At 41.2% G+C, this 13,939-nt stretch overlaps 1 protein-coding gene and 1 pseudogene across 1 annotated transcript in view; one reads left to right on the top strand and one right to left on the bottom strand.

The window, feature by feature from the left end:
* Window positions 1–958: 958 nt before the first annotated feature.
* Window positions 959–13,939, bottom strand: part of LOC103547110 (caspase-14-like) — a 98,977-nt gene continuing 85,996 nt past the window's right edge. The window contains exons 6-7 of the mRNA XM_070577196.1: window positions 5,117–5,226; window positions 959–3,232 (exon numbers count right to left, since the gene is read on the bottom strand). Of these exons, the coding sequence (XP_070433297.1) occupies window positions 3,131–3,232; window positions 5,117–5,226 (212 nt within the window). The 3' untranslated portion in view covers window positions 959–3,130. The remainder of the gene's footprint in view (window positions 3,233–5,116; window positions 5,227–13,939) is intronic.
* The window catches only part of LOC139076065 (caspase-14-like), a 30,770-nt pseudogene continuing 22,145 nt past the window's right edge, over window positions 5,315–13,939 (top strand).

Below are 13,939 nucleotides of genomic sequence, written 5' to 3' on the forward strand. Positions count from 1 at the left end.
GAAAACCAGTCCTTGATCTTGACTCTCCCTGTCAGGATTTTGTGCCCTCTATAACATCTTTGGTTGCCGAAGTCCAGTTTTCCTAGTAGCTTTGTTAATGTGCTGTGAAAGACTGAAAATTTCAGTATGTGGTGTATATATTAAATTGTGAATTAGTAGGACTTATGATGTAACAGGCGTTAACATTTGAAGATAATGGTATTTGATAGCCTGTTAAGGGAAATTTGCCTCCCACCTTTAAACTGGAAAGTCACTGGAATAACCATTTAGAAAAGAATCACATGATTTTTTAGATGTTTGGTATATGTTCAGAATTGTGTACATTTCAGATTGAAATGTCTGTGTATTGATCCTCAAAAAAACCAATAAAATCTCAATTATGAAAGAAAAAAATTGTTTTCAAGTATAAAACTGTGCTAGGGACTGCAGATTTTTTTGGGCTATACTTCACACGGCATTGGTGGCTAGCAGTGCCCCTATCCTGATTTGAAGCTAAGAAAATATGGGCACCGAGCTGGCCCCAGGCATCAAGTTCATCTCGGGTCCCTTTCTAAGGCCTCCTCTTTGCTCATCTTCACCTGTTTGTCTGGGATCTGGTTGTCTTAGAGGACCGTCCACCAACCATACCTGTAGTGGCCTGAACAATGTTCCCAAATCACTTTTCCCTCCTTTGTCCCAAAGCTCTCATTCTCTCAGTTAAATACTCTGGTCCCTTCTGTCCACTGAAAGCATTCCATCCTACAGCTTTTCTCCATCGCTTGGGCCTTTGTGTCTCGTATTAGTTCATGTACTGGAATCCCAGCTTCACCACACGCTGACTGTTTCTCTGAGTTAAGTCACTTGACCTCTCCCAGGAAAGAGGCGCTATTGATATTTCAGCTGCTGCTGCTCCCCTGAAACGAGCCCCTGTACCTGGAAATCCTAGGATGCGAGGGAATAGAGAAAGGCTCACCCGGTGTTCATATTTTATAAACCAAGGAGACATTTTAATACTTTATAAAAAAAAAAGTGACATGTCAAATATCTGACGTCAAAGGTTTAAAAATTAAATCACATGTATATATACTTAAAAAATCACATTAACTAAAAAGGACACAATTATCCCTGAAATGGAGACAGGCCTGGAGAGTCTGGGTTGCTTCAGTCAATTTGGCCCTCAATCTTCAGAGCGTTCTCACCCAACCCCTGCCCAACAGTCTTAAGCGACTGCCAGCTTGAACCGCTGGGCTCAGGAACAGCCCCATCCGCAGGATGTTCATGAGCAAGTTCACCAAGAAGTTCACTGAAGTCCAGCAGGATGAGGTCTCAGAGTCAGCTGAGCCAAATCTCCTTGTATATAGATGGGGAAAGTGAGGTCCAAACCCAGTTCAGAGTTACACAGAAAGTCAGAACACGGTTACAGTTAAAACTCATGCTCAGTCCACAGTCTGTCACTCTAAACACAGTGGTCTACAGACAGGCTTTCTTTACAGTGGGATGGGACCCAAGTGGTGCCCTAAACAACGCATGGCATAGAGGAAGCACACAGTGAGAAAAAAGGGCATTTCAGGCAGAAAAGAGAGAGTGAACACGAAATGATAACATATCCAAGAGTGTTCATTCAACATTCATTCATCCACAAGCCCGATTCTGGGAGAAAAGGTCATTGAAGGAAGGGGGAATTGCCTGGTGTGGCCCAGACGGAGGACAAACAGGCAATGCACAGATAGTGTAGGTTAAGGCCTGAGAGGAGGACTTGGAATATCCTAAGGGAATTTTGGGTATATTTTGCAGGCAGCGGGCAGTCAAAGGAACATTAATAATGGGATGGGTTTTACAAAGAGATACAGGGGAAACTTAGGTTAACTGCCAACTTGTTGCGTTAAAGCAGCCATGGGACATCCAAGTAGGTGGGGATGACCAGCAGTTGGCTAGACATGCAGAGAGGTAATGAGGCGAGGTCTGAGGAATGGATAAAATGCTTAAAAGACAGGGATCAGTCATTCACTAGACATCCATTGCACGGCTTCTCTGTGTCTTAAGGGACAGACAGAAGCTCGGATACGGCAATAAACGAGACACGTGGCCTCTGCCTCTTGAAGCTTACGACTGAATTGGAGAGAGATATTAAACAGCCACGACACTTGGGGCCAGCCTGGGGGTGTAGTGGTTAAGTTCACACCCTCTGCTTTAGCGGGCCGAGGTTTGCAGGTTCGGATCCTGCGCGCAGACCTAGCACTGCTCGTCAAGCCACACTGGTGGGATCCCACGTAAAACAGAGGAAGACTGGCACAGATGTTAGCTCAGCAACAATCTTCCTCAAGCAAGAAAAGGAGAGGAAAGATTGGCAGCGGACATTAGCTCAGGGTCAATCTTCCTCACACACACAAAAAGCAACAAAAACAAAACCAGCCACGACACATTTAAATGCTACATAAGAAAAGCATAGGGTCTCTGAGCACTTAGAAAGAGCTGACCTAGCGTGAGGGGTTATGGAAAGCTATCCTGTGCGAATGATGTTTGAACCAAACTCTGAAGGATGGAAAGGACTCACCTACATGGGATGGAACCGTGTTCCAGGCAGAGAAAACAGCAGTTCAAAGGTCTGAGGCAGCAGGGAGGAAGCAGGGGAACTGGTGGAAGGCATCAAGGGCACAAAGTGCAGGCAGAGACACCCAGGTCACACTTGAGAACGGCTTACGGGGTCAAAAAGGGGATCAGTCTGGCTGCAGAAGACAGTGTGGGGGAAATAAGATGACAAGACCACATAAGGGCAGGTCTTGACCACTAAGCCCAGAAAATGAGGCTTCCCACCAGCACTAGATTGAGCATGGAGAAGGTGGGTGTAATAGGCAAGAGAAGCACATGATAAAAACAGTACACAGAGACCTGGACTTCCATGTTTGGGTAACAGTTCAGGAAAAACATTTGTCAGAAAACAGTGATCTTTTAAAAAAAAAAAGTCAAATTATTTACAAGTATCAAATAAGCACAGTTAAACCTTACAAAAGTAACATATATATAAAAAACAAAATGGAGAAGTACTGGTGACAGTCATAATTCAAAACGATAACCATTCGTACTAGAGGTCAAACGCCCACGGCTCTTTACAGTCTGTTATAATGCAGTCATTTTCGAAATCTTCCTGATGTCAAAAGTACACCGATTTAGTTAAAGTTGATTCCATTACAAGTGATACTTTTATTGGTTCCTCACGTAGATGAAATTCAGTGTGCACCACTCTGTTATTCACCTGAAAGATAAAAGCACAAACTGTTGAAAAAGCGTGAAAAGATAATGTGAGGCCCTGAGCGACAGCCTTCCAGTAAACCCCACAGAACGAGATGGCAGAGTTACACGACGGCATCGGGAAAACCACGCCAACACCGTCCACGTCCCACCAAGTGCTTGGAACGCAGTGCCATGGGATGGAAAGAGCACTGGACTCAGGAGTCCACAGACCTGGGTTCAGGTTCAACTTGACCCTGGGTAATATCAGGCAAGATATTAACCTCTCCTGAGCCTTGGTAACTCCTGGTAAAATGAAGGGGATGGATGTTATGTCAAAGTATCCAACAGCTGTACAATTCCAGGGTTGGTTGTAAGTTCATCACTATGTTGTAAGTGCCTTTAACGCAAAGGCCACACCATGCTCATTTTTGGGCTTTCTTGCCAGCATCTACTCAGCTGGCACTTTAAAAATGAAGTGAACCAGGGGCTGGCCCAGTGGTGTAGTGGTTAAGTTTGCATGCTGCTCTTCGGTGGCCTGGGGTTCATGGGTTTGGATCCCAGGCTCGGACCTACACATGGCTGATCAGGCCATGCTGTGGTGGCATCCCACATACAAAACAGAGGACGACTAGCACAGATGTTAGCTCAAGGTCAATCTTCCTCAGGCAAAAAGAGGAAGATGAGCAACAGATATTAGCTCAGGGCCAATCTTCCTCACCAAAAAGGAAAAAAAGAAAGAAAAAGAAAGATGTTCAATAAAGACTTACTGAACATTGGTAAGCAAACCAATTTTTCAGTTAGCGTTAACTAAAATGGATTTCTATTTACAGTTGGTTAAATCTTTGCTATTATGTATTCCTGAGAGGCTAACAAGAAACTATTTTCTTAAAAAGAGAAATTGAGCAATATATTTGGGAATGTGGTTGGGACAACTGTCAAAACAGTCTGTAGTCCCTCAACCTTTCCCCCACGAGCTTATCTCAATTGAGTTTTGAAAGGTGTTAAGCATCATATGTAAAGTCTTAACATTAAATGTTTTTTTGAAAGAAATAACAATAGTTACCATACCTGGGGGAGGTGAGGAGTAATTAATATATAACTGTGGTTAAGGACAAACTCTAGAAGCCCTCTGCCTGGGCTAGAATGCCAACTCTGTCACTAACTAGCTCTCCATGTGTAAGAGTGGATGCGAATCCCAGGACCTCCCTGAGGTTGTCGGAAGGCTTACATGGATAAACGGATAAATATCTTTGAAGCGCAGACAACAGAACTGGCACAGAGTGAGCAACGCAGTAAATGTTAGTATGGATGGTACTGTGCTCATGTACCACCTTTTCTAAATTTAGCCCTCTTTGGGTATAAAACTCCCAGATTAAGAAGAAGATTACTCTTCAATCCTGATATGACAGACGACTGTAATTGGGCCATCCACCAAACTACTGTTTATGTATAAATCTGCTGCAATTCTTGGCTACTCATTCATTCCGTGAACATCTACTATGGGCTACGAGCTGGGAGGACAAACGAGAGCTAGTGTTAGTCCTTAAAGAAGGCCTCTGTGGTCCCCTCTCCCGGGGGACCTGAGTCAGGCTGAAGCCGACTTCAAGGGCAGGACCGCAGGGCAGGACCACAGGGCAGGCGGGAAATTCCAAGCTCACCTAATATCCCACTCACTCGTATTACCAATGATTAGAAAGTGTCCCTATCAGTTCTCCTCAGCATCTGGCTCAGCCAGGTCTTCTCAACAGTGCTGCCTCGAAACTCACCACCAGCCCATTGTTTTCAAGCAACTTTCCAGTATGTCTCATGTTTTCACGGCTAAAAGTCAATCTTCTCAGGAAAACGTTCTCATCAATGCATTAGCTTCAGAGTGAATGGAGCACATGTTCACTAGGAATTTACTTACTCTGGTGAAAAAGTCAGCAATGTGCCACCTGTTTCCATGCTGTTTAAAGACTTCAGCCATTGCTTCGATCATCACGGAGCCAGTGCGGGGATGCCGTAAAGCGACATGGTCTGCAAAGGAAAGAGAGAAACATTTTGTCCATTTTCCTCTTCTACTGGCAGCTAACTTGCTCTGTGACTCATAGTTAAAGCCGAGAAAATGGCTCTGAAGTGCGAATACAGAAACACTCTCCAGTTATCAGGATTGTGTCTTGGGCCACAACAGAAACAGGCACAAACAAAGGAAGCACCTGAGCCTCCCAGGGACCTCGTGTGACCAATACACGTAACTTCTCAAGGGCATTCTTTCTTTCTTTCTTTTCTTTTTTTTGTGAGGAAGAGTGGCCCTGAGCTAACATCTGTTGCCAATCTCCCTCTCTTTTATTTAGGATGCCACCACAACATGGTTTGATGAGCAGTGCTAGGTCTGTGCCCCAGATCCGACCCTGCAAACCCTGGGCCGCCAAAGCAGAGCACATGAATTTCACTACTATGCAACCAGGCCAGCCCCTCGAGGGCATTCTTTTTATATGCATTTTTTTAAATAAAAGTTTTCAAATATACACAGAAGTAGAAATTAAAGTTTAACAAACCTCCATGTACTTATATCTAGGATTCAATAGTTATCATCATTTTGCCATATTTGCTTCATTTATCCCTTTTTTTTTCTTGCTGACTTTTGCTATATAGCATTTTAAACTTTTGCTGTAGCATTTAAACATTTAAATAACCCCTACATACACCCATAGGGAATTTATTTGGGGGTTCCCAAAAGTTTAACTACTGAAATTATTTTTATTATTAGTTAGGTTAAAAAACAGGAAACATGTCTATCTAGTGTGGAAATTCAATGGGAATGTCAAAATTGCACCCTCACATAGGGAATCTGGATTGAAACAGAAAAAATACGGGACGTCTTTGCAACCACAGGGTAGAGAAAGGTTTCTTAGAACACAAAAAGCATAAATCATAAAAGAAAAAAATTGATAAATTGGACTTAATCAAAATTAAAACCTTTTGCTTTTTGAAAGACATTATTTGAGAAAATCAAAAGCAAGCCACAGATTGGGAGGAAATATTTGTAACACATACCAGAGAAAGAACTTGTAACCAGAATTTATAAAGAACTCTTACAACTTAAGAAAACAAACACCCCAACACAAAGTTGGGCAAGGAAGATACATGAATAACCAATAGTCACATGAAGAGAAAACCAGCATTATTAGCCTTCCAGGAAATGCAAATTAAAACCACAAGGTGCTACTATTGTATCCACATTAGATTGTCTAAAATTTCAAAACAGATCATACCAAGCGCTAATGAGAATGTGGAGCAACTGGAATTCTCCCACACTGCCAGTGGGAATGCAAAATGATACAACCACCTTGGAAAAGAATTTGGCAGTTTCTTTAAAAGTTAAACAGGGGCTGGCCCAGTGGTGTAGTGGTTAGGTTCACACGGGCTGCTTCAGTGGCCTGGGGTTCTCAGGTTTGGATCCCTGGCTCAGACCTACACATCGTTCATCAAGCCATGCTGTGGTGGCATCCCACATACAAAATAGAAGATTGGCACAGATGTTAGCTCAGGGACAATCTTCCTCACATAAAAAGAGGAAGACTGGCAACAGATGTCAGCTCAGGGACAATATTCCTCACCAAAAAAAAAAAAGTTAAACATTACCTACTTTATGAACCGTCATTCCATTTCTTAGTATTTACCCAAGGAAAACAAAAACACGCCCAAAGACTTGCACACAAATGTTCACAGCAGCTTTATTTGTAATCATCAAAAACTAGAAACAATCCAAATGTTCAAGTGAATGGATAAACAAATTGTTATATCCACACAATTAAATATTACTCAGAAATTAAAGGGAATGAATACTGATATACAAAACAGCATGCGTGAATCACAAAACCGTTGTGCTGCATGGAAGAAAACATCATACGTACTGTGTAATTCTAGTTCTATAAAATTCCAGACAAGGTAATCTAACCTGTGGTAACAGAGAGCGGATCCGTGGTGACCTAGGGATGGGATGGAGCCAGGCAGGGATTATGACATGAGGAAACTGGGGTGATGGAAATATTTGCTCATCTTGGTCATGGTGATACTGTCATGAGTATATACTCATACCTGTTTTAATTGTATACGTGAAATACGTACAATTTATACTTCAATATACCTCAGTCAAGTTGTAAAAGAATCCAGAGAACATATCTGTTTCGCGTGGGAACCATATGGGAATTTCAGTATTGGCCCTCTTAGAGTAAATCTGAGTTAGAAACACCACATCACAAAGCTCACTAGTCCATCTAGTCCAGTGTTCTTCAAACTGCAAGTTGTGGCCCAATAATCAGTCAAGACATCAATTTAGTAGATTGAAACCAACATTTTTTTATAATGGGATAGCATGGGATATAACAGAAAATATTAAAGTATCTCAAACATAGTAAGGGCAAGTACTATTTTTAAAACTAGTATTTGCTACATATATATTTATACTTCTATGTAAGTGTATATAACATTATAATGAGCTACATATTTTATCAATTCTAAGATTTCTTTTCACTTTAGCATCTCTACAACCTGGATATGCTGTATAATCTCTGCTGTATCACAGATTAATTAGTAGCTTCCTTTTTTTTTTTTTTTTTGAGGAAGATCAGCCCTGAGCTAACATCTGCTGCCAATCCTCCTCTTTTTGCCAAGGAAGGCTGGCCCTGAGCTAACAGCTGTGCCCATCTTCCTCTACTTTATATGTGGGACGCCTGCCACAGCATGGCTTGCCAAGTGGTGCCATGTCTGCACCCAGGATCTGAACCAGCGAACGCTGGGCCGCCGAAGCGGAACGTGCGCACTTAACCACTGTGCCACGAGGTCGGTCCCTAATTAGTAGCTTCTTGATGACACAAAATAATGTTATGTCTTACAATCAAGGGATTAGATTTGATGAAATACAATAGCAATTTCTTACTGTGGGCTATGGTAAATGACATTGAAAGCCTCCGCCCTAATGCAGTCTGCAGCCTCTGAAGAATCATGTGCCAGTGAACAAAACAAAAAATCAAGAGTAGCTACCAAGGATCTTCTCAAACAAAAGATCATACATTTTTCATTACTTTGAAAATTATCAGCAATGGTAAGTCTGTGGCCATGGGTTCAATCATCAGGACAGATTCTAAACCACAAAAAAAAGAGTCAGATGAGTGAAAGTGGAGAACTTTAGACTCTGGCTGAAAGCCAGTGAGTGTCCAGAGATCTACCAAACAAGGTCAAAAGATCACCAGGACTGGGATCCCCCAACTTGCATTGTAAAATGGGGTAGACAACTCTGGCCATGGAACATGAGCAACACCCACTCACAAGACTCAGCACAAATAGCCAAGAAACTGATGAAAGCATGTTGCCATTTCTCTTGTATGCAGGAGACACGGCTCTGTCACAGACCAGGAGTGACAAGCTCTGGGACCTGCAGGGGTCACGTAGCTGGTATAAATGTCTCTGGTGAGCCAGATGCCAGAAATCTGAGTTTTTATGTGAAGTCTCCCAATTTTTAAAAGCAGATAACTCCATTTTAAAATGTTTAAAATTCATTTTTTGAATAGATAATACATTTAACTGGTTCAAAATTCAAATTACAAAAGAAATCTAGTGAAGTCTCCCTCCCTCTTTGTCCCATGCCCAAGAAAATTAACCGTATCAGTTTCCTGTGCATCCTTCCAGATCTGTTCCATGTATGAAGAAGTTTATACATGTTCGAGTGTGTAACCACTCTCCTCCCAACCCCAGCAGCGTATTATACATGCTGCTCTATGATCTGACTTTTTTTCACCAAGTCACCTTGAAGGTTGTTCATCTTCAATAAATAAAGGGCTTCTTCCTCCATTACATAGTATTCTACTCGATGATTTACCATAATTTATTTAACTAGTCCCCTATGGATGGACATTTAAATTGTTCCTAATACTTTGCTATAAAAAAGTGTCAGTGAATAACATTGAGCACATGTCATTCAGACATCTACTAGATACCTGGAAGATGAATTCCTAGACAGGAAGTACGTGTGCATTTGTAATTGTGCTAGATGATGCCAAATGGTCCTCCAAAGAAGTGATACCAATGCACAGTCCCACCAGTAATTAATAAGTAAATTTCCTATCTCTTCACCAAGAGGACACATTCAAACTTTCTGATCTCTGCCAATCTGATAGATGAAAAATGGTACTTCAATCTTGTTTAACTTTCTTCTTATAAGTAAGGTTGAGCATCTTCTCCACGGTAACTGTGCTCCCTGGGAATTCTCAGTTAGCTGCCTATATGCATTGATCTATTGGGGTATTGGTCTTCTGCTGATTGATTCACATATTAGGAAATTAGCACGTACCTGTGTGCTCCTTCCAGATCCCATTCCCTCCCTCCCCATACAGAAACCACTAATCTTAATTTTGTATTTACCATTCACCTTTTTTTAAAAAAAAGTCATAGTTTTACCACATATATATGTATCCTTAAACACTGCAATGTGTGGTTTTGTTTTAAATTTTTTAAAAAACACAAAAGTCTACTGTGACTTTTCTCACTCAATGCTCTATTTCTAAGGCCAATCCTTTCTCTTGCATGTAGCTGTATTTCTACTCCTTTGAGTCCACAATTTTGTCCATATCCCAGACTATTCTTGTCAAGGTTCACAGTGACCTCCACTTTTCTAAATCCAAAGGCGAATTCTCTGTCCACATCCTACTTGACCTGTGAGCAGCGTCTGATGTAGTCAGTCACCTCCTCCTTAAAACACTTCCTTCACGTGGCTTCCACAGCAGTGGCTGCTCCTTCTTAGCATCCACTGCTGATTCTTCATCTTGGCATTCTATTCATATTGCAATAAGGCCTGTGACCTCATCCAGGCCTACGGCTTTAAAGAACATTATGAGCTGATGACTCTCACGTTTCTCTCTCCAATGCACACCAGTCACCTGATCCTAGACTTAAATAATCAACTACCTCCTTAGCATGTCCACTGCGATGGCTAATCACCATTTCGAACTCTTGATTTCCCCTCCCCCTCAAATCTACTCTTTCTGGAGTCTTCCCAATAGAGGAAAATGGTAACTTCTTTCTTCAATTTGAAAAATCAGCCTAACATGTTGCCTGAAGGAGATATACTGCCTAGGCTCAAAATCTCAGCTCCCTAGCTGTCTGATCTGCATTCTCTCCTGAAAATTTCCCCTGTCTCCTGGCTCATCCCATCAGCATCTGTGCAGCAATACTGCCCACCTTAAAAACAAAACTCTTTTGATCCCTCATCGCCATCCAGACAATGTCCCCATTTCCCAACTCCCTTTACAGCAAATCTGCATCAGTGTTGCCTGCATTTTTGCTTCCAATCCCTTTTTCGCCAATCCCTATATTTGCCATCTCTCAAAAATCTTTAAATATACAAAAAGAACACAGAATAATGTAAAGAACACCCACCTGCCTATCCACCACCCAGATCTAACAAATCCTAACATTTTGCATATTTGTTCCAACTCTTCCTTTCAGACGAGAAATAGTTGAAGCCTCATTTGAATTTCCTCCTTGATTACTTTCTGTTCCCTCCTTCCCTACACTCTCTGCCTCTACCAGAGGCAGTCCCTATCACAAAGCTTTTGGCTCTTCTTTTTGCCCATATTTTTATACTTTTACAAGCTATAGATACAGTGATAATATGTTATTTTGTGTTTTAAAATCTTTATATTCAAGTAATACTATTTGTATTATGTAATCTTCATGCACTGCTACATTTAAAACTTCTCCACGATTCTTTTCAATTGTTGCACAATATTCTACTGTATGAATATCCACTCCCAATGACTTTAGCTTTCTCTCCACTTCAATTATCCCTATTGTAAACAATTTCAAAGAAGCACCCATGTTAGAGTGACCAACTCGTCCTCATTTGCCCCTTTCCCGGTTGCAGCACTGAAAAATCCAGCATCCCAGAAAACCCTTCAGTCTGGCAAACTGGGACAGCTGGTCACTGTATTCCACATATACAGGGGCAGACGACTCTTTAGGGCAGAGGTGCCCAAACTTTCTCAGTTCACAGTACCCTTAGTGTCTCGGTAATTTTTTCACAGTGCTCCTAGACTAAAAGAAATAACTAAGAGTTCCATTTATTAAAGTAGTTAGGTTTACATTTAGTATTTATATCCTAATAACTGATTGGCACTTGGGGGAAAAAAACCCACACAAATGGAAAGAAAACTATTTTTATTTTGTTCTTAAATAACCACCATTACTGATTAATGGGATGTGTGCACCTGTTGGGCGCTGCACGACTTATCAACCGAGGGTTCCACCATGGTACTCGCTTTTTATCTCAGCAAGCTTCCAAAACCTAGCTAACCAATGATATCACAGAAAAGAATGCTGCATGATCTAACTTTCCAAACCTTCAACTACCCGAGCTAGTGGTTCACAGAGTTAAGTATCGCTGTGTGAGTTCATGTGCCCACTGGTTTGGGCACCACAGCACTAGGGCACACACCCAGAAGCGAAATCGCTGGGTCAGGGAGTTAACAGATTTTTAACTTTACTAGATATCACACATTGCTCTCCAAAGAGGTGGTACTCACTCACTCTCATCAATGGTATATGGAGTGCCTGTTGCCCAGATCCCCACACGTATTTGGTACCGCCAGACCATGTATGTATGCATCAACTGATGAAGTGAAAATGGGTGACCCTAAAAGATTCATATATTCCAAGTTTCCTGCTTTGGATACTAGATAACTTTAAATACCCTTCCAGCTTTAAAATTTGATTCTTGATTAAAATAAAATTTTAATGCTATTCTGGGCTGATAGGAATTCATAGAAATCTCCAAGGCACCACATCCCTCCAAATGAGGAAGTTGAAACCTGAACTGGGAGCAGAAAGCAAACAGGAAAAACAGAGCTGCACGGTGCCTACAGGAAGATGTCTGTCCTGGCACGTCTAGCAAGGAAAAGCTTTGACGGCAAGCCTGGGAGGGAGGGAGAAGAACCCAGGACTTCTGCATTAACCCTGGACCCTGAAAGGGAGCTACAGGGATCCAGGTGGGTGATAGTCCTCTCTAAAGGAAGTATTCCCTATTTACACCCCCAGGAAGACCACCAATTTGGATTCCACAGGTGAGCTAAGAGTTGAAACACACAAAGAAACATCGCCATGAGTGACAGTCAACAGAAACAACCAAATGAGTGACTCCCAAAGACTTTCGATATTAGAAATAGTAGGTACAAAATATAAAATAACCAAGCATGAAATGTTTCAATAAAAGATAGAATCACAAGAAGGAACAAGCAAACATACTGTCAAACAATCAGCCAGATTTGGGTTTAAAATGAATTTACCACCTAAATCTTCCTTAAGTGAATTTCTAAAGGATATATGGAAATGACCCCAGAAAAATGGTCTAAGATTCAGAAAGGAATAGAGAACAAAGAAAATGTTAACTACATGGGTAAACATAAACAAACATGGACTGTATAAAATATTACAATAACATTCTAATTTGTGGAGTTTTAAAAAAGGGATAGGCATTACCTAGAATAGTGCTTGCCACCCTGGTACTTGCCAACATATCTGATAAAAACATGTTGGATTAATGTTTTAATTCAGAAGAAAATCAGGCGGAAGGTGAAGGAGTTTAAGAATACATAAATACTTTCATATAAATAAAGAATGTTAACCAAGACACAAAAAATAAAGGGTAGAAATAAATGTTAAACTAAAGCAGTGCCTAAGTGTGGAGGAAGGTGAGACAGTGTGTCTAAGGTTCCTCATGTCATCAGGGAGGAGGAATAAGCTTTTCTATTAACTTCAGACCATGTACACATGAATGAAATTTCACGGGCAACCATGAGAAGAAGAGATACAGAATGTACACCTTCCCAGTGAGCAGGGGAGAAAATGGAAGAATGACAAACTGAATTCACAATCAATGAAAAGCAAGAGCATAAAGGAGAGGGAAAAGGCAAAGAAAAATAGGACAAATAGCACAAAGTGGTAAAAATGAAAATATATCAATAGTCACAATAAAGATAAATTGTCCCAACTCACCAGTAAAAAGAAAGATAATGTCAAGCTGGGTTAAAAAACACAATCCAGCTATATTCTTTTTTTTTTTTTTAAAGATTGGCACCTGCGCTAACATCTGTTGCCAATCTTTTTTTTCTTCTTCTCTCCCCAAAGCCCCCGGTACATAGTTGCATATTTTAGTTGTGGGTCCCTCTAGCTGTGGCCTGTGGGACGCCACCTCAGCATGGCCTGATGAGTGGTGTCATGTCCGCACCCAGGATCCGAACTGGCGAAACCCTGGGCCGCCAAAGCAGAGTGTGCAAACTTAACCACTCAGCCACGGGGCCGGCCCCACTATATTCTGTTTAAAAGAGACCACCTAAAACATAGGGCCCAGAAAGGTAAAAAGAAAAAGGTCTAAAGAATAGATACCAGGCAAATATGGGCCAAAAGAATACTAGAGTATCTATATTAAAATCAGACAAAACAAACTAACACAAAAAAACCACTATTTGGGATAGTAAGTCCACAAACAACAGTTAAAATATTTATTTCACCACAAGTTGTAACAGTTCTAAAATCATATGCCTCTACTACAGTTGCCTCAAAATATATAAAGAAAATAAAAATACACATTAGAACTACAGAAGAAACTGACAAACCCACCATGATAACGTGACACAGTAACACTATCGCAATTGTTGGCAGGTCAAACAGACAAATTTAATACAGACATAAAACA

The sequence above is a fragment of the Equus przewalskii genome, chromosome 15, assembly GCF_037783145.1.
Source record: "Equus przewalskii isolate Varuska chromosome 15, EquPr2, whole genome shotgun sequence".
Lineage (NCBI taxonomy): Eukaryota > Metazoa > Chordata > Mammalia > Perissodactyla > Equidae > Equus > Equus przewalskii.